Below are 19,194 nucleotides of genomic sequence, written 5' to 3'. Positions count from 1 at the left end.
CCAAGCTGCAGCCTGGCGTTCAGGGCCTTCCCGTTGGGCACCCTTGGCCTTGTCCCCCCTTCACATTCTCCCACCAACATCAGCCACATCTACCGTGTTCTCTGAGCTCACCAGGTCCCTCCTCCTGCATTGGCATGTGGTGTTCCTTCCCTCTCGTCCTCTCACCTGACACACTGTTCCCACTCCGCTGCGAGGCGCCCTGCTGCCCACCCCCAGGCTGGTTAGATGCCTCTCTGGGCCCCTGACCACAGCCTCCTGCACTGTGCACCCGGCCCTCAGGAGGCACTGACCTGGGCAAGGTGAGCGTGGTGTCCGGGGTCAGGCCTGCACTCAGGCAGCACCCGGCATGCCACTGCCATCACCAAGTGTATCACCACCTTCTTTTACATGCTGACCTTTGCCCTGCCATCTCATTTTGCAAAATACACACCATCAGAGTGTATCTTCTGCCTCTAGGACGGAACACAGTGCTTGGCACCAAGTAGTTGCTTAATAATAATGTTGCATGAATGAATAAAAGAAGGAAGGAAGAAGGGAGGGGGAATAGAGGGAGGGAGGGAGATGGGTAGAGACATATACCTGGGGCACTAGGGGCCACTGTCCCTTTATCACCCAGAAGGCCTCACTGCCCCAATTCCTGTCCCATTTGCCCCTCCCTAGGTGTCAGAGAAAGTCGTGATCCTGGTGACTGATGTCAATGACGAGGCACCCAGGTTCCTCCAGGAGCCGTACACGGTCCAGATTCCTGAGGTGAACTTGGGCCCAAGGCAGGGCCCATGCATTCCTGCGCCAGACCCTGCCTGCCCTTTGGGGCTGCCGTGGCCTGGCCCAGGGGCCCTGGCACTGAGTCAGGGGCCTCCCATCACTCACTGCCTCTGGGGCCTCCCTCGCACTCCCCCCGCCCCCACTGCCATTCTTCACACATGCATTCCCCACAAAGGATTGTTCGCTTACCATTTTCCAAATCATAATGTATGTTTATTGCGGAAATGTGAAATATGTAGAAAAGTAAAGAGAAAAAAGTTTCCATTAACACTAGCCAGAAAATAGACACAATGCATTCGTTTTGGTGGGCTAAGAAAAAATGAACTGTAAGTTTCATCGAATCTGAATAAATATTCACTTATGGGATGTTCCAGATGACTTCTCAACCATTCCTACTGGCAAGGTGGCAAGGCATTTCCTTAGACTTTGTTCTTACACGTTTTTACAAAATTCAGAATCAGTTTTTGATCATTCTACATTTAGATATATTTTTTTTAAATATATTTTATTGATTTTCCACAGAGAAGAAGGGAGAGGGATAGAGAGTTAGAAACATCGATGAGAGAGATTGATCAGCTGCCTCCTGCACGCCCCCCAGTGGGGACGTGCCCGCAACCAAGGTACATGCCCTTGACCGGAATCGAACCTGGGACTCCCCAGTCCGCAGGCCGACGCTCCATCCACTGAGCCAAACCGGTTCCGCTACATTTAGATATTTTTATCTTTAGAAAGTTTTGTTAGATAATACAAAATTGTTATTCCCACTCTTAAAAAAAAAGAAAAAGTTTCCAGACCAACCCAAACCCCTCCAGGTTGAGACTGCATTGTTAAATTTCAGTGTATTTCTTTCCAGCTGTTTTTGTGATTATGGATTTATTTTCTGTGTGTTTTAGGTAAATGGGACTACACTAAGCATGCTTTCTGTATACTTTTTTTCCATTTAATTCATAAGCATTCCCCCCCCCCTTACTTTTAAAGTTTGCATAATTACCATTTTACTAGTGTCTGTTAAGTGAACATTGCACCATTTATGGAACTGTTCCTTTATGTTTAGACTAGAGGCCTGGTGCACGAAATTCGTGCACTGGGCGGGGGGGGGGGGGGTCAGCTTGGCCTGCGCCCTCTTGCAATCTGGGAGCCCTCGGGGGATGTCCAACTGCCCTGGAGGTGGGAGAGGCTCCCGCCACCGCCTGGTTTCTGGTGCACTAACCACCAGGGGGCAGCTTCTGCATTGAGCATCTGCCCCCTGGTAGTCAGTGGGCATCATAGTGACTGGTCATTCTGCCATTCGGTCTATTTGCATATTAGCCTTTTATTATATAGGATATTTAAGATACTTTAAATTTTTGCTGTAAGAAACATCAAATTCTGAACATAACAGTTCTTTTTCTCTAATTAGAATTATTTCCTAAAGATACAGACCAAGATTTGGAATTGTTAGGTTGGAGAGTGAATGCCTGAGTGTTGTTGCTTCTCCAGGGTGCTTTCCTGATGGGGGTGATGTGGGCGAGGTGTCTCCCTAGCCCTGCCACACTCAGACTTTCACATATTTAAGTGTTCGCTTCACTGGGAGGAAGATATTTTATTTTGGTTTTCGATTGTATGGATTTATTCCTGGTCGTGTTAACTATGTCCGTGTTTATCAGCCCTTTTCTCAGTTCATATTGGAGTCTTAGTTTTCCTCTTTCTCGGAGGCTGTGCCGGGGGCTGGAGGGGGGTCTGCTTGCTCCTCCTTCTCTCCGCCCCCCACCCCCCCTGATGTGCCCTGCCCAGGGCTCCTGGGTTCATCACCCCCTTCCCACCTCTTCTTAGCCCTTCACTCTCCTGACCCACTTTTCCATGACCCTCTGCACCCCAGCTCCCTGGCATCCTGCCCCTGTCCCAGGCCTAACCCCTGTGGCACCCCTCAGGACACACCTGCTGGGAGCAGTATCTTTGAGGTCCGTGCTGTGGACAAGGACACGGGCTCTGGAGGAAGTGTCACCTACTCCCTGCAGGTGAGCAGGGCACATGCATGTATGTACCAGGGGCTGGGCTGGCGGGAACCAATGGCTGACCCTCCATCACCAGGCCTTAGGTCAGTGCCTCTACTAGTCCCCAAATTGTCAGAAATGATACATCAGATCCTATGGATTCAGTAAACGCAGGGGGAGAACAGACAGGTGAGCACATGAGGGGCTGGGCGGAGGCTGTCTGCCCCGACTCCCCCCTCCCACCTTACTCCGAGTTGGTTGATCTCCAGGACTCGTCGTTCTCCCCCAAAACCCTTCCCCAGGAGAAGCCTGGGCACTGAATACCCCTCACCCTGCCCCCCCGGGAGAAAGGGCAGAGGGCAGCTCTCGGCTGTGAACCCCAACCTGTCCGTCCGTCCATCCATCCATCTCTCTACGTTGACTCACTTTCAATTTTCCAGGCAACACAGCTTGGTGGTTAAACACAGGTTAGAGGGAATCTCTTGGGATCCGCAGGTGCTGGAGAAATCTAACCACTTCCCACTCTCGGGTCTTCCAACATCCCCGATGTTCCCAGCTCACCCCTCGCGTGTGAGGTGGGGAGATGGAAGCACCCTCACTGGCTGCTGTGAGGATTAAATCCTCATAAAGTCCCACAACAGCTCCTGACATGGAGGCCCCTCTCTCAGACGGGATCCTCGCCCACTCCAGGCGCTGCCTGGGACTGGCCCACACGCTCAGCTGGTCGGGTTTGAAGATCCCACCTCTCTAGGGGGGGCTCTGTGCTGACACCCCACCTGCTGGGACCTGCAGGCCAGGTGCACCAGAGCTGGACCCAGCTCTTTCCCAGTTGAGCTAAGGCCTCTGGAAGGGACCCTCTTGGTTCTGACTGAGGGAGGACCAGGGGGAACCCAGAGCCCTAGCAAGGGGGACCTGGAGGCCAGAAAGGCTGAACTCCAAGCCGAGGCTGGAGTCCCTGGGACCTAGGACAGTGCAGGTCCCCTTCCTGAAGCAGAGCCGGCATCCTAGGCCCGCCGGTCCCTCCCCAAGACCAAGTTGACCCTCACCCCTACAGAACACGCTGGCCACCCAGTTCACTGTGGACCGCCACAGCGGGGTGCTGCACCTCCGAGCAGGGTCCACCCTGGACTACGAGACGGCCCAGGCCCACTTCGTCACGGTGGTTGCCCAGGTACCAGGGAGGAAGGGGGGCATGCAGCCCTTCCCCAGCCTTTGCCAGGGAAGCTGCACTCGATGGCAGCGGGGTTCATCCTACAGCAGACCGGGCAGTTTGGAGAGCAGGTGACTGGGTTGGGATGGGGGCTGGGCGTAGCTGCAATGTCTGTTGAGTGGACTCCACGCAGACATGGACGTATGCTCCAGGGCTGCTGGAGGCTGTGGGCTGTAGTGCTGTCCCCTCTAGGGGACAGACAGGCCAGGTCCCCTCCACAGGCCTGGAGACTCACATCCCAGCACAACCTCAGCCCTGGCCTCTGCTCACCCCCCAGGCCTGCACCCCCCTCCAGGTCCGCACAAACCCCAGGCCCACTCAACTCCCAAGCCCTCACACCTTCCAGGCTCACCCCCCTGGCCATTCACCCCCTAGGCCGGCACACCCTCCAGGCCTGCTTCCCCCCCTCCCAGGCCTGCACCCCCCTCAGGCCTTCTCACCCCCCAGGCTCATTCCCCCAGGCTCACCTCCCAGGCTCACCTTCCAGGCCCACTCACCCCTCCAGGCCACCCGCCCCCCAGGGCTGCTCACCCCCCGAGGCCCACTCACCTCCTAGGCCTGCTCACCCCCAAGCCCTCATATCCCCCAGGCCCACTTACCCACCAGGCCACACCACCCCAGGCTCTCACCCCCCCCCAGGCCCACTCACCCTCCAGGCCACACACCTCCCAGGTGCACTCACCCCGCCCCCCAGGCTCACCCCCAGGCCTGCTCACCCTCCAGGCCACACACCTCCCAGGTGCACTCACCCCGCCCCCCAGGCTCACCCCCAGGCCTGCTCGCCTGGCCTTCCTCTGTGTGACCAGTTACCTCTTGGGGCCTCGGTGTCCTTGTCAGCCTGTCCCTGAGGCTTCAGTCCTCATGTTCCAATGTGTGGTGTGGGGCCTGCAGCTCCGCAGGTGCTCAGAGCAGCTGCTTTTCCCCAGAGACGACTGGCCTCCCAGGCCCTGCGCTCAGGTCCCCAGGAAGGCCCCCCGCCCGCCTGTGCCCGGGTACGAGAGCAGGCCACTCCGTCAGCTGGGCTCTCCACCCAGCAGGGCCCAGTCAGACTCTAGTGGGTCCAGGAGGGGCTGAGGTTGGTTCCTGGCTGGAGGGGGTGTATGACTCCCTCCTTTGCCACTTGTCCAATGTGACCTCCCTGGAGAGAGAACTCTTTTGAGAGCCAGACACAGCCAGGCCTCAGGCATCGTCTCATCCCCCAGCGCTCTCCGAGAGGGGAACTATCTTGGGGGGGGGGGGGCAGGAGCAAACAGCACTCAGAGGGCAGCTCCCCCACGCCACCGAGTCTGTCAGCCCGGAACCCAGCCTCTCTGCTCCCGGTTCCTCCCCAGGACGGCGGCGGGCGGCTGAGGGGTGCAGCTGTGGTGTTCTCAGCCACCACCACGGTCACGGTCAGCGTGGAGGACGTGCAGGATGTGGGCCCCGTGTTTGTGGGCACTCCCTTCCGCGGCTGCGTGTACGAGGACACCATTCCAGTGGGTGACTGCCTCCCCCTCACCCCCCCCCCCCCCCCCCCCCCCCGTTGGTTCTTGAAACCCCGGGCCCGGGAAGGATTCGATGCCCCCCCCGGGGACCCCGAGCTCAGGGCAACAGGTGTGTTTGCGTCTGGAAGCCGAAGGGGAGAAGCAGGGCTCCTGTGCAGGCACCACGGGGTGCAAGACTGTGCCAGGCATTCTTCCCTCCCTCACACACAACTCAGACCCGCCCAGAGTCGGCCCTGCGAGGCCTGCCAGGAGGCCGGGAGGGAGGTGACAGCCTTGGCCGCGTCTTTCCTGCACCTGTGTAGGAGGTGAGGTGCTCCTGTGCCCCCACAGCCCCAGGCCTGGAGTCTGGGCCCCTCAGTTTGCTGCCAAAGCACGTGACCCTTGTTGGACATCACACAGGCTCAGCTCCAAGGCCCACCCCAGGCGTCTCCCCACGTGCGGCTCTGACCTCAGTGTTTGGGCTCCTTCTGCCTCTCAGGGGAGGCACCCAAACCCCAGCCTCACAACCGCCCTCCCCAGCCGTCACCATCCCCCCCACCCCCCACCTAGCACTGCCTTATCCCTCTGCCTGAAACATGCCCTCGGTCTAAGGCCCTTGCCCCACTCATATCTGGGTTGAGGGGGGAGCCCCCCTCCCTGCTCCCACGCTATGCACCCCCTCATGGACATGCCCTCCTTCCAGGGTATGCACCACAGGGTCCCCCAGACCACAGCTCCAGACTTCCAGGGCCGGGGCTTGAGGCCTCCTGTGGGATCGAGCTGCATGCCCCATCTTCACTTCCCCAGTTTTGGATGATTCTTGACCTTGTAGAGCAACGGAAACCGTTACTGAGGACCATTCCTATGCCAGGCCCAAGTGAAAATGCCCCCCTCTGGGATGGGCGCTGGCAGGAGGGAGGGAGGGAGGTGGGGGTAGGGAGGGAGGGAGGGAGAGGTGCCAGCCTCCTCCCCACTCCTCCCCGCTGGGACTGGCAGGTGTGGGGGCGTCCTCTGTGTTGCTGAGGAGAGAGCACAGAAGGGGTGTCAGGTCAAGGTCAACAGGGCTTGTCTAGCTGTGCGCCCGGGCCACACCCTCAAACAGCACCCGGGGCCCAGGTAAAAGCCTGATCCTGCCCTTTACTTGGGACCCCTCTGTGCTGGCCGCTCCCACCAGCCTCCTGCCTCCCCTCTGATACCTCCAAAGGCAAAGCATGGGTGAGAAGAGGGGTGAAGCTGGAGGTGGGGACAGGGCTGAGGGCTGAGTGGGGGATGTGGGGAAGGAGGCAAAGTAAGAGACGTGTGGCTGAGAGTCCCTGCAAGGCCAGTGGTCCTGTGAGCTCCCCAGAGAAGAGGGGCCCACGGAGGCCGGAGGCCGGCTCTATTGCTGGGTGAGGCCAGCACCTCCACTGCCTGACGGGGCAACGACTGGGGTGGAGCCCTAGCACCACCCCAGCCTCCAGCCGCTGCTCCTGTTCCCAAGGGCTCTGAGGTGCTGACAGTGGTCGCCATGGATGGAGACAGGGGCAAACCCAACCGCCTTCTCTACAGCCTCGTGAATGGTGAGTCGGGGCACCTTTGGGGACGCCACCGCGGCAGCAGCTCTGACCCTGGGCAGCCAGAGCACGTTCCCAGCTCCTGGCGTCCAGTCGCCGCGGGCAGAGCCCACTGCGGAGGGCAGGCCGGCCTCAGTGGGCAGCAGCCCTTGCGCGTGGCCTCGGCCTGCCTGGCGTTAGGGCCAGTCACAGGGAGAGAAGCTTTTGGGTGGGGAACTGAGAACAAAGGGTGGGCAGATTCATGTTCCTTTTGTTCCCAGAAAGGGGCCTGGCCCTGAGCAGTCTGCCTGGGGTCAGCCAGCCGGTAGCATGTGGGTTCTTGACTGTGTGCAGGAAAGATTTCACAACACGAGCCCAGGTGACTGTGAGGCAATGTTTACTAAAGCCGGGAGGGAAAACAGAAAGGGTTTCGCATAGAAGAAGCAACAGGAGTGCCCGGCTGGGCCGCTAGCTCTCTGGGGAGTCAGAGAAAAGGGGGTCTTGGGGTCAGGTGGAGGGGACTAGCCTGGGAGGAGCTGCCACTGCCCATTGCTCTCCAGGTTGCAAGCCTCATGGGGTCCCTTAGAGCAGGACTGCTTGGCTGTGGGGAAGGAGAGGGGGCGGCAATGGCGGCGGCTCCTGGGGGAGAGCGCTGGGTCCTTTGTCCTGGGGGTTATTTCTCTCGCAGGCGGGAATCTGAGGGGAGGCCTGGGGAGGGTCCCAGCAGAACAGTCACCAGTTTCCAGGTGGGCTCCTCCAGGGCGTGGTGGCCACCGATGGGTCAGTGCCAGGGCAGGGGTGTCAGGCATCACAGCTGGTCCTGGTGCCGCCCACCTGGTTTTGCGGCTTTTCTGGGCCTGGAGCTGAAATACAGCCGAGGTGTCACCTGTGGGAGAGGTTCTCTGCGGGCGGGGCTGCTGGGACTGCTCTGCGGGGGCTCAGCCAGGGCCTGGCTGCGGGCCTGCCTCACCCTCACCCTGAGCATATGCTCGACAGAGGGGTGGCGACATTCCTTACACTCTTTCAATGCTGTGTTTTTCTAATACTCTAACAAGTTTGGCCTAGAACATATACTTGGATTAATGAGTTAAATGCATGATGACATGGCGTTTTCCTAGTACTAGCCCTGTATATGGATGGGGAAGCTGAGCTCAGAGAGCTAAGCAGGCATCCCAAGTTCCCACCAGGTTTGAACCTGAGTCTGTGCTCCTTCTGCAGCGGGGCAGCAGCTGAGCAGGTGGGACAGCTCTGGGGGCCACTGAGCCCTCAGGGGCCGGTCCCAGTGGGCAGCCCTCCGTCGGGTCACCACACCTAAGCCTGAGCCCAGCGGCCACTGCAGCTCTCACTCAGACACCTGCTCCTCCAGCCCCTCCCCAGGATGTATGTTCCCGGACGCACATGCCCCCTCAGGCCCTTCCCAGGCCCACAGGCACGCGACTGCCCACTTCACACCTGCACAACGTGCCATGCTCCCCTCTTTCCTCTCTTCTTGACTCCCTCTCCCTCCCCTCCTCCAGTCTCTTTTCTTTCGTTCTCTCCTCTTTTTCTCCCCTCCCCCTTCTCTCCTTCTCTTTATCTCCTCTGAATCTGTCTTTCGATTTCCATTGCACATGCGTGCGCATGCGCACACACGCACACACGCAGTGCGCGTACACACATGCAGACGCACACGAGCGCACACACACAGACACGCACACACACACTGTCCCTGAGACAGGCAGAGTGCAAGGCCCTGGGCGCCCAATAGAAGTGAGTTCCAGTCCCCACGGCCCCTGAGACAGCCCCACTCTGTGGAGGAGACTCTGAGCTTGGCCTGAGGAGCACATGGGACCCCGCCTGGCAAGACTCCCGGGCCCGTGCGTGGCCAGCACTGCAGGGGCGTCTCCTCCCACAGGGAGTGACGGTGCCTTTGACATTAACGTGACGTCTGGAGCCATCGTGGTCACCCAGAGCCCCGCCCAGCTCCGGAGAGAGGTGTATGAGCTGCACGTCCAGGTACTGGCCTTCCTCGCTCTCTGGCCCCGGAAGGCACCTGAGGCCACCAGCCTGCCTGGGCTGGGAGGGACGCGGAGGAGGAACAGGGAGGCAGAGCCAGCAGCCGGGCAGATGCAGAAGGCCGGCTGGACTGGCAGAAGTGAACCAAGTGCAAACAGGAAGGAGGAGAGTCCACAGAGCATGCGAGGCCCTGGCTGTGAGTGTGGGAGAGGAGAGGAGAGGATGGTGACACCGGGCGTGGCCAGCCGGGACGGGGAGGCCCGACAAGGACAGGCACGAGGAGTTTGCTGCGCAGGGAAAGCCAAGTTGAAACATCCCAACCTGCAGGCAGGTTTAGGATTTAAGGAGCGTGCACAGGAACGGTGGCTGTGAGAGGGAGGGCAGAGATCGTCAGAGGATGGCCTGGGAGGAGCCATGGGCACAGACACAGCTGAGGGGCACCCCCAGCTCAGAGTGAGGAGGGAGCAAGCGAAGGAGCTGCCAGAGGATGGAGGGGACTGCAGAGCAGGCCCTTCAGAGAGGGGGGGCGGGCACAGAGCTTTCCGGAACGAGAGAGTGCGGAGCGCCTCGGCAGTGTGGGGGCAGCGAGTGTCAGGCTGGGATGGTGAGTGGGAGCAGGACATGGAGAGGTGCAGGCGCCAGCGAGAGGAGAGGTAGGAAGTTGCAGGTGGACAGAAGGGTCCCAGGAGGGAAATGTTCGATGGCTAAGACTAGAGCTCATGGAACTAGGGGAGAGGCTTGAAGGGGCTCACGCGGTGTTTGCCACGCGGTTCACGAGGCGCCTGTGGCCTCGGCCCCGCTTGCAGCCTGTACTAGTATCTACTACTGCTTCTCCCCTCCCCCAGCCGCTCCCCCTGGCCCAGGGACCCAGGACAGAGCATGGCAGAGCTGGGGTTCGAACCCTCTGGCTGCAAAGGGGGATTCGTGCAGTGAGGTAGCGAGAACACTGAGGGCAGAGTCCGACACACCTGTGCCTCAGTCGTTGTGACTCCAGGCGCTGCCCCCTCCCCACCCCCACCTCACCTGGTCAGTGGCTTCATCACAGCACCGTGTGGTGTCTCCTGTGGCCGTTATAATAGAGCAAACATATCAAACTCAAAGGCTAACACGGGCCAAATAAACAAGGTTTAAGTTTATGTGGCCGCAAAAAAAAGCTTCAATTTTCATAGAACTGTAGGTTTATTTTGACAGAGACAGGCTGAAATACTAGTAAATGAGTAATTGTTAACATAAAATAACAGAACATTTTAATAAAAATTAATATTTTTTCTTGAACATTAACTTGCCAGACACTGAATAAGTGCACAAATTAATAAGCATAATGCAAATAAACCTATTTTTCTTGTTCTCCAAAAGTGAAATATTTCCTGTTGCGCACACCCAACAAGTCAGTCCAAGGCTAATGATGTGACCATCAGCTGCTAAAATATTCGCTGCTAGTGTTAGTGGTGAGAAATGGTGCGCCTTAGCATAAGGCACATAAAGGAAATGAATGCAACACAATTATAGTAATCAGTCATTAGCGAGCGTTGTAGTTTGTTATTAATAATTGTGTATAACAGGATATTGTAAAAATTAAGTTATGAAAATTTTTAAAAAATATATTTTATTGATTTTTTACAGAGAGGAAAGGAGAAGGATAGAGAGTTAAAAACATCGATGAGAGAGAAACATCGATCAGCTGCCTCCTGCACACCCCACACGGGGGATGTGCCCACAACCAAGGTACATGCCCTTGACCGGAATTGAACCTGGGACCCTTCAGTCCCCAGGCCAATACTCTATCCAGTGAGCCAAACAAGTTAGGGCTGAAATTTTTATTAAAATGTTTCTTACATACCGTTATTTTGGCTGGGCCGCAAAAATATTTGTTGTGGGCCGCGTGCAGCCCGCGGGCCACGAGTTTGACATGCTTGGTGTAGATGATCACAAACCTAGAAGCTTTGAAAAACACATATTCCTTGCTCACAGCTTCTGTGGGTCAGGAGTCCAGGCTCAGCTTAGTGGGTCCTCAACTCCAGGCCTCCTGGGCCGCCATCTAATCGCCAGCCCGGACTTGCTCTCACTGGAGGCTCAGCGAGGAGGGCCCCCTGGGGCTCACGTGGCTCTGGGTCGGATTTCCTTCCTTGTGGGTTGATGGGCTCAGAGATTTGCTGCTTTCTAGCTGTTGGCAGAAGTCGCCCTTAGTTCCCGAGACACAGGCTTCTCCGTCGTAGCTGCCTGCTGCCCCGAAGCAGCTGGGAGAGTGCCAGCAGACGCTGTTATAACCTCTTGTGATCTAGTCACTGAGTGGTATCTCCTCACCCCGTCACACCCTATCAGCTGGTGAGTCGCTAGCTAAGGAGAGAGTGAGGGATGACCACCGCGAGGTGGGGCCATGCAGCCACCTCGGGGTCAGCCTGTCCCAGCACCAGAACACCTGTCCCCATCCCAGGTGACTGAGGTCAGCGCTGCAGGGAGCCCCGCTGCCCAGGCCACGGTCCCCGTCACCATCAGGCTCGTGGACCTCAACAACCACCCACCTACATTCTATGGAGAGAGTGGACCCCAGACCAGGTTCGAGCTGTCCCTGTCCGAGCACCCGCCCCCGGGGGAGATCCTGCGAGGCCTCAAGGTCACTGTCAAAGACTTGGACCAGGTATGTGGCTCTGCCCTCCACCCTGTCTTCCTGAGAATCGCATGGGGCCAGCGCCCCAAACAGAGTCTGCATCAGCCTTCACTGCTTGTCACAGGGCTTATGGCCACCGTGGGAATGGAACAGAAGAGGGTAACCGAGAGAGCGGTGGGAGAGTGGCTAACAAAGACTGATTGGCTAGACATTCATGATCAGTTAAAAAGTTAAAGTCAAACAGAAGCACCGCCTGTCTGCCTGGCCGGGCGGGGTCTGTGAATGTGGCCTGTGGCCTCCTGTGCCAGTGTGGGGTGCGGCCTCGGACCCTTGGGGTCCTCACAGCCCTTAACCTTCCAGACAGGTCGCCTCCCCTTCAGGAAGAAGGAAATCTTGCCTCCAAGGCTGAGGGCGGGAGGCTCCTGGCCCAGGGCTGCTGCCTGTGAGTTCTGTTCTCATTCACCTTCCTTGTTTCCTCTCCAAACCTCCGCCCAGGGCGCCAATGCCAAGTTCGCCCTGCGGCTGGTGGGGCTGGAGGACGCCTTCCGTGTGGTCCCGCAGACAGCCCTGAAGGAAGCCCAAGTCACAGTCCTCGCAGAGAACTCAGCCGCCATTGACTTTGAGAAGTTCAGAGTGTTAACCTTCCAGGTATGGGAGGCTCTGCGCCATCCCCACGGAGCAGGCAGCCCTGGGTGCATTTCTGAGGCCCCTGTGGCCCCTGCCCCTCCTCGTCCTACTCTCTCTCTCAGTCCCTCTGCCTGGGCTGCTGACTTGGGAGGGAGAAGAAGGTGACATGAGAGCCTCCTCCTGTGGCCACACAGCTTCTCCAAGTCTCAGGCCTGCACAGAGGGCCAAGGGGAGACTGCAGTGGGATGTGCATGTTACTAGGTGGAGAGCCCCGCTGATGTGGCTCAGTGGATAGAGCATCAGCCTGGGGACTGGAGGATCCCGGGTTTGATTCTGGTCGAGAGCACATGCCTGGGTTGCGGGCTCGATCCCCAGTAGGAGGCATGCAGGAGGCAGCCAATCAATGATTCTCTCACACCATTGATATTTTTATCTTTCTATCCCTCTCCCTTCCTCTCTGAAATCAATAAAAATACATTTAAAAAAATAGGTGGAGAAAGAAACACTACTTGTCACAATACATCTTCTTCTCATATACATTTGATATCTGTCATCTATTCTGATAAAACTTTAGCAAAACATAAAACATACTCCTTTGTATTTACAATTATTTAAAACTATAATCATAAACACCTATTATACATAAACACGTAAATAATATATATTAATAAAAATAAAAATACTTTGTTGATATTATTTAAATTATTATAATTACTTATAATTATACATACACATTCAGAGCCGGCATCATTCTTTTTTAAAATATATTTTTATTGATTTCAGAGAGGAAGGAAGAAGGAGAGAGAGATAGAAACATTAATGATGAGTGAGATTCATTGATTGGCTGCCTCCTGCACACCCCACACTGAGGATCAAGTCCACAATTTGGGCATGTGCCCTGACTGGGAATCAAACCATGACCTCCTGGTTCATAGGCCAACGCTCAACCACTGAGCCATGCCGGCCGGGCGAGCCAGCATCATTCTTAAAAGTGGAATTCTAAAAGCATTCTATGAAGCCAGAAACAAAACATGGATGCCTGCTATAACCACTGTTATTTAATACTATTCCTGGAATAACATTATTTCTGGATAAAGAAGGGAAATAAGAGGTATAAACATTAGAAAGGAAAAGATAATTTTATCATTTTTTAGGTGATATGATTATTTGCTTAGAAAAACATAAGAGGAATTGAAAAATAGTCAGAAACACAGCAAAGTTGTTAACATGATTGGCTACAAAGTTAACACACAAAATTCAATAGTTTTCCTACATACAAAAACTAGCAATGGAAACAATAGAATAAAGGTTTTTCTTTCACAAAAACAACTAGCAGAAAAATTTTCTAGGAATTCCTATAACAAGAAATAGGGTACGTCTAAATGACAAAAAAATGCAAAAATTTAACAAACAGATGTAGAAAACCCTGTTAAAAATGCCAATTCTCCTTAATAAAGAATCCAATGCCACCTCAATTAAGTCTTATCTAGAATTTCCTTCAGAGAGGTGGTGAGGGGACTTGACACCATCTGGAGAAATAAATATATAAACACTAGGGGCCCAGTGCACGAATTCGTGCACTTTGAAAGGAACTGTGGGCCTTGGTGGGCACAAGGGCGGGTTTCAGCCCATTCTCCATGGCCCTGCCCAGCCCCAATTGCCCCTCGGGAGCAGGGGGAGGTGGAGAAGCCTTCAGGGGTGATCAGGGCTGGCAGATGCCACTCACACCCGCTGATGCTGCCGAGTGATTGGGACCAGTGCTGGGCACAGGCAGTGGGTGCGAGTGCGAGCTGGGCCGCACCAGCAGCAGGTGCAAGCATTGGGTGGGACCGTGGTGTGTGGGAGCAAAGAATTTTCAGTGACCACTAGAGGCTTGCCCCGATGACAGTGACCAGCGACCCCGCCTTGGTCTGGCGCCCCTGCTCACCTGCTCCACCATCCCGCCTCAGCTGACGCCTGCCATGTTCCGCACTCTGCTGCCTGCTGCCGATGCCCACCATGTTCAGCACATGCCCACCATGTTCCACAAGTGCCCCCTGGTGGTCAGCACATGTCATAGTGACTGGTTGTTCGGTTGTTCCACAGTTCGGTCTCTTTGCATATTAGGGTTTTATATATATAGATAGGTGGGAAAACTCAGAAAGAAAGAATGAGGCAGGAATTTGCTCTAACAAATATTACAACATAAAGCACAATAAATTTTAAAATTGGAACTAAAAAGGGATATGCAAATTAGAGGAACAAAAGAAACTGGCAGAAATACCAGTGGGAACTATAAGAAAGCTGGTGGTGCAAGTTTGTGGGGGAGTGATGGAAGCCTTACAGGTGCCTCCTGCAGGTGGTGGCAGGAATAGCGGCCGAGAGTCAGAACTGAGAAGAGGCAGGTGGGCCTGGGCCAGGCTGAGAAGAGGATCAGCACTGACAATCCCTCCCTCCCTCCCTCCCCAGCTCCTGGCGACTGAGGTGGATACGGCCGAGAAGTTCAGCGCCACCGCGGATGTGGTGGTCCAGCTGCTGGACTCCAACGACAATGCCCCCCAGTTCACCTCTCCCCACTACGTCGCCAGGGTTCCCGAGGACGCCCCAGGGGGCTCCACCGTGGTGGCCGTCAGGGTGGGTTGGGGACTAGTCCCAGGATGGGATCTAGGTGGGACTCCTGGAAGGAGACCTTATGAAGTCCGACAGGCCCAGGCTGCAGCCTGAGTTGCCGTTCTCAAGAGCCTGCCCTTGGACAGGCCTCCGGCCCTCAGAGAGCCTCCAGGTTTCCTTCTTCATGATGGGCTATAGTCCCAGGACTACAAGGGGACATGAGTGTGAGCCCCAAGCTCAGGCACAGGACCCGCCTCCTCCCCTCTCACTGACGAAGAGGGGGAGGGTACACACCTTGCAGATCTATGCCCTTTGGGACCTCACACTGGAGACCCCCTGGGCTCTGGGCAGCCTCTGTCAGTTTCCACCCGAGCTGGGCAAACCTCACCCCCTGCTTTGCCCTTGAAACAACTCAGAGCTGCCAATGTGCCCACACAAGGGGCAGGTGCCATGGGGTGCTCTCTCTTCCAGGCTGTGGATCTGGACACAGGCCCCTGGGGGACAGTCACGTATTCCATCTACGGGCCCGGGGCAGACCTGTACGTAGACCCAACCTCAGGCAGGGCCTTGGGCAGGGCCTGGGAGGCTGAGGGCGGACAGGTCTGTGCCACAGTCAGGAGTGAGTGGGGGAGGACAAGACCTGGTTTCGGAGGTGAGCACACAGCAAGGCTTGGAGGGAAGCAGAGACCTGAGGCAAGGTGTGGAGCCAAAGAGGGGAGGCGCCCTGATGGCCGGGAGCTGAGGCCCTGACCTCAGGAGCCGCCAAGTAACTGACCGGGAGGCTGACAGTGGCAGGAGGGGCATGTCTGCAACTTGGTCCTTCAGTTGGATGTTGGTGGTGGCATAGTGGGCGGACCTGCCTCCCTCAGCGAGACTGCAGGGATGGGGGCCTTAGAGGAGCTGCACGGCCACAGGCACACATGTCCGCGTGTGTGTCCCTGTGCCCATGTGTGTGGGCATGTCCTGTGCACGCCCTGCCTGTTCTCTGTGCATGGCAGCTTTCAGGTCCACTCCTCCACGGGGGTCATCTGCACGCAGCCCTGGGCCAGCCTGGATGCTGAGGCCACCGCCAGGTACAGCTTCCATGTAAGAGCAGAGGACACAGGGGGCAGGCATGGCCTGGCCAAGGTGACCGTCTTGCTGCTGGATGTCAATGACCACCCCCCCCAGTTTGGACAGAGCATCCAGGAGAAGACGATGGTGCTGGGGACCCCTGTGAGAATCAAGGTGGGCTTCAGGCAGCTCAGTGCCCCTAAAGCCTTGTTTAGCAGCTGCAAGAGACAGTGTGGCTAAGAATCTATTTTAAAACTAGAGGCCCAGTGCATGAAATTCATGCGGGGGTGTCCCTCAGCCCAGCCTGTACCCTCTACAATCCGGGACCCTTCGGGGGATATCCAACTGCCTCTGGCAATCAGGGACCACTGGCTCCTAACCACTCGCCTGCCTATCTGCCTGATCACCCTAACCCCTCTGCTGCCTGCCTGATCACCCCTAACCACCTCTGCCTGCCTGATCGCCCCTAACTACCTCTGCCCTGCCCTGCACCTGGGACCCACCCAGGATTCCCTCCTCCAGCTGGTCTCAGACACCCGGGACCCGGGCTTCCCTCCCTCTGGCTGGCCACAGGCACCCAGGACCCAGGCCAGCTTCTCCTGGGATGGCTGCAGCCTCAGGTGCCCAGGACCGCGGTGTGGGCGGCTTGTCCCTCTCCTGGGCCGCAGCCTGGCTGGTCCCCATTCCTCTCTCATGAGCTCATTTGTGCCTGGCTGGTCCCTATTCCTCTCTCCCCAGTGTTGAGTGTCTGAGCAGTTGCAGTGTGATGGTGTGAGGGCGTGATGATGTGAGGGTGTGACGACCATTTGCATATTAGCTCTTTATTATATCGGGTACCATATACTGAGTTCTCGCTCTGGGTGAGGGTTTTTAAAGTACCTGCTAGGTCCCTACCCCCACCTCAACCCAGAAATACCCCCAGGAAACAGATGTTATTGCGGCTCCACCAAACAAAGGGTGGAGTCTAAAAACAAACAAACAAAGGCTCCTCCAGGGGCTGTGCTGGTGGCACTGGTCCCACGGCAGGTCTCAAAGCCATGCTTTGCCCCCTGTACAGGCTTCCCCTGAGGAGAAGTGTGGCCTCTGACCCCAAGCCCCGCCTTCAGCTCCCGCCCTCACCGTCCGTCCTCAGACCTGCCACCTGGTATCCCAGCTTTTGTTTTTCAACAGCACCTGCTTCCAACAGCTCTGAGCATGATATGGCAGGCGCAGGTGGGGGCCCTGGCAGGGCACTGGCTCACAGTGGGGCACACACTCAATTTCTCTCCCGGCTCCAGGCCACTCAGTGGGTCAGGACCTGTCCCATCAGCTCAGCCAGCCCCGTGTGACCGGGCAGCTCAGACGGGACACAGCATTGTCCTGGAAGCCCAGCCGCCCCTCTCCCTGTGCTCAGGCCACAGACCTGGATGCAGAGGCGCCCAACAACCTGGTGGACTACTCCATCACGCACGCGGAGCCGGCCAGCGTGTTTGACATTGATGCACGCACGGGAGAAATCCGGCTCAAGAGCTCCATCCGCTCCCTGGACGCCCTGCGCAGCATCACACACAACGGGGACTGCACGTGGGCCCTGGAGGTGCAGGCCAAGGACCGTGGCTCCCCATCCTTCAGCACCATGGCCGTCCTCAGGATTGACATCACAGACGCCGAGGTGGGTGTGAAGCTCGGGTGGGGAAGGCTTTGAGGGCCTCTCAGGCCTCGCTGCAACATGACCCAGGGAGAGACCATCTACAGCTTCCTCCAAAAGACTCAATGCTGAGCCGGCTTCTTTGCCATCAAATACACCGGCTTTGGATCAGGTTGAAGTCCTAGTTTCCAGACTCACTAATGGTGTGACTCTGGACTTTGCCAGGCCTCCACTTCCTTTTCTGTAAGATGGGAATAATGCCTCCTTGTCATGGGTGTTGAAAGCAGAAGTGAAATCATTATGTGTAGTTCTCAGGTCAGTGTCAGAAAAAAAAGTCATTATTTTAGGCGCTCCTGTCACATTTAGGCAGGTGTGGCCCCCTTAATCAAAGGTAGATTATATCCTACTCTCTGGGGAACAGAGTCCAGATAATGAGAAGGTCTAGATTGGAGAGAGGGTGTTTGCATCATGCTTCCTCTGGGTGCATTTCCTGGTGAGTTGCATGCTTTGTGTGTTGTTCTTTGGGTGCATTTTTCTGGGACGAAGCCCACAGTGCTCACCAGACTCTCAAGGGAGACCTGGTGTCAGTGAATTCAAAACCATTGGACTTCCAGGAGCTCGTGACCCCACTCTGTCCTCCAGGGACCAGCCGGGGCCACTGAGTGAGGTGGCTCTCTCTTTCAGACGCTTCCCCGGAGCCCCATCGACGCCTTCCTGATGCAGACCAGAGATGACCCTGCGAAGGCTGTTGGCATGCTGGCTGGCGCCATGGCCATTACTGTGGCCATCACCGCCCTTGTGTCCACTGCCACCTTCTGGCGCAACAAGAAGTCCAATAAGGTCCTGCCAGTGCGGCGTGTGCTTCGCAGGCGGCCCTGCCCTGCCCCCCGCGCTGCCCACATCAAGTGGCTGAAGTGCAATAGGACCAAGGCTGCAGCCAAGTTCGTTCTCAAAGAGGATCCCCCCAGTGAGAACTGCAACGGCAGCCTGGGGAGCCCCCCAACCCCCAGAGCCCCAGTGCCCCCTCCTCTACCCAGGGTGGCACCTGGCCCGGGGGCAGCACCCTGGACTGTGCCCACAGTGTCTGGCTCACTCACCTCTCTGCAACCTCAAGGGTCACCCAAACCCAGCGCCTCGGGAAGCCCCATCCAGTCAGCTCTGGTCTCTGAGCTCAGGCAGCAGTTTGAGAAGCGTAGAGCTGACAAGGTGCACTTTTAGAGTGCGGCCCGGAGCCCCTCTCCCCACCTCCTCTCCCCGCTGCTCCTTAGGGTCACCCAGTTTTGTACGATGGTGTAACCCCCATATTCAGGGCTCTGGATAACACCACGGGCAAGGGATTTCCCTGGTTCTGGATGCGATGGGGCAGTACTTCCCATTGCCCTGGCGCTTGGCAGCTGCTCTCCATTCGGCAGAGGCCGGGAATCGACAAGGAGTCGGCTCCCTGTCTCCTACTCACCAGTCCCAGACCCCACAGTCCGTGGTTCTCCTAGGGCCTCCGCATCGTCAGGCGAGGAGCAGGGCCTGGCCACCTGTGACAAGGCCGTCCAGAACCTGATCCTGAAGCTCCAGCTGAGAGCAGGGCAGACACAGGAGGTCCAGTGCTGGCTGAGGGAGAGCAAATGTGTGGGAAAGGGCAGAGATGCACTGGGAGCACAGTCAGCTGACTGCGAGGCTGTGCTGGGGCCACTGGGAAGGTGGGGGAGGGAGGGGCGAAGGTGTTTGGGCAGAGGCTGCGGGGCCCTCCTGTGCCCA

General features: G+C 56.9%; 1 protein-coding gene across 1 annotated transcript in view; it reads left to right on the top strand.

The window, feature by feature from the left end:
- The window catches only part of CDHR1 (cadherin related family member 1), a 22,992-nt gene extending 4,097 nt beyond the window's left edge, over positions 1–18,895 (top strand). Inside the window, exons 5-17 of the mRNA XM_023763728.1 lie at positions 661–750; positions 2,676–2,762; positions 3,793–3,909; positions 5,280–5,423; positions 6,892–6,970; positions 8,838–8,938; positions 11,373–11,576; positions 12,042–12,194; positions 14,622–14,786; positions 15,234–15,301; positions 15,761–15,989; positions 17,209–17,466; positions 18,127–18,895. Coding sequence (XP_023619496.1) covers positions 661–750; positions 2,676–2,762; positions 3,793–3,909; positions 5,280–5,423; positions 6,892–6,970; positions 8,838–8,938; positions 11,373–11,576; positions 12,042–12,194; positions 14,622–14,786; positions 15,234–15,301; positions 15,761–15,989; positions 17,209–17,466; positions 18,127–18,660 — 2,229 coding nt within the window. The 3' untranslated portion in view covers positions 18,661–18,895. The remainder of the gene's footprint in view (positions 1–660; positions 751–2,675; positions 2,763–3,792; positions 3,910–5,279; positions 5,424–6,891; positions 6,971–8,837; positions 8,939–11,372; positions 11,577–12,041; positions 12,195–14,621; positions 14,787–15,233; positions 15,302–15,760; positions 15,990–17,208; positions 17,467–18,126) is intronic.
- The last annotated feature ends 299 nt before the right edge of the window (positions 18,896–19,194 follow it).

The sequence above is a fragment of the Myotis lucifugus genome, unplaced genomic scaffold, assembly GCF_000147115.1.
Source record: "Myotis lucifugus unplaced genomic scaffold, Myoluc2.0 scaffold_299, whole genome shotgun sequence".
In the NCBI taxonomy this organism is placed as follows: Eukaryota; Metazoa; Chordata; class Mammalia; order Chiroptera; family Vespertilionidae; genus Myotis; species Myotis lucifugus.
Note: the sequence above shows the minus strand (reverse complement) of the source record. Positions and strands in the feature narration are given on the sequence as shown.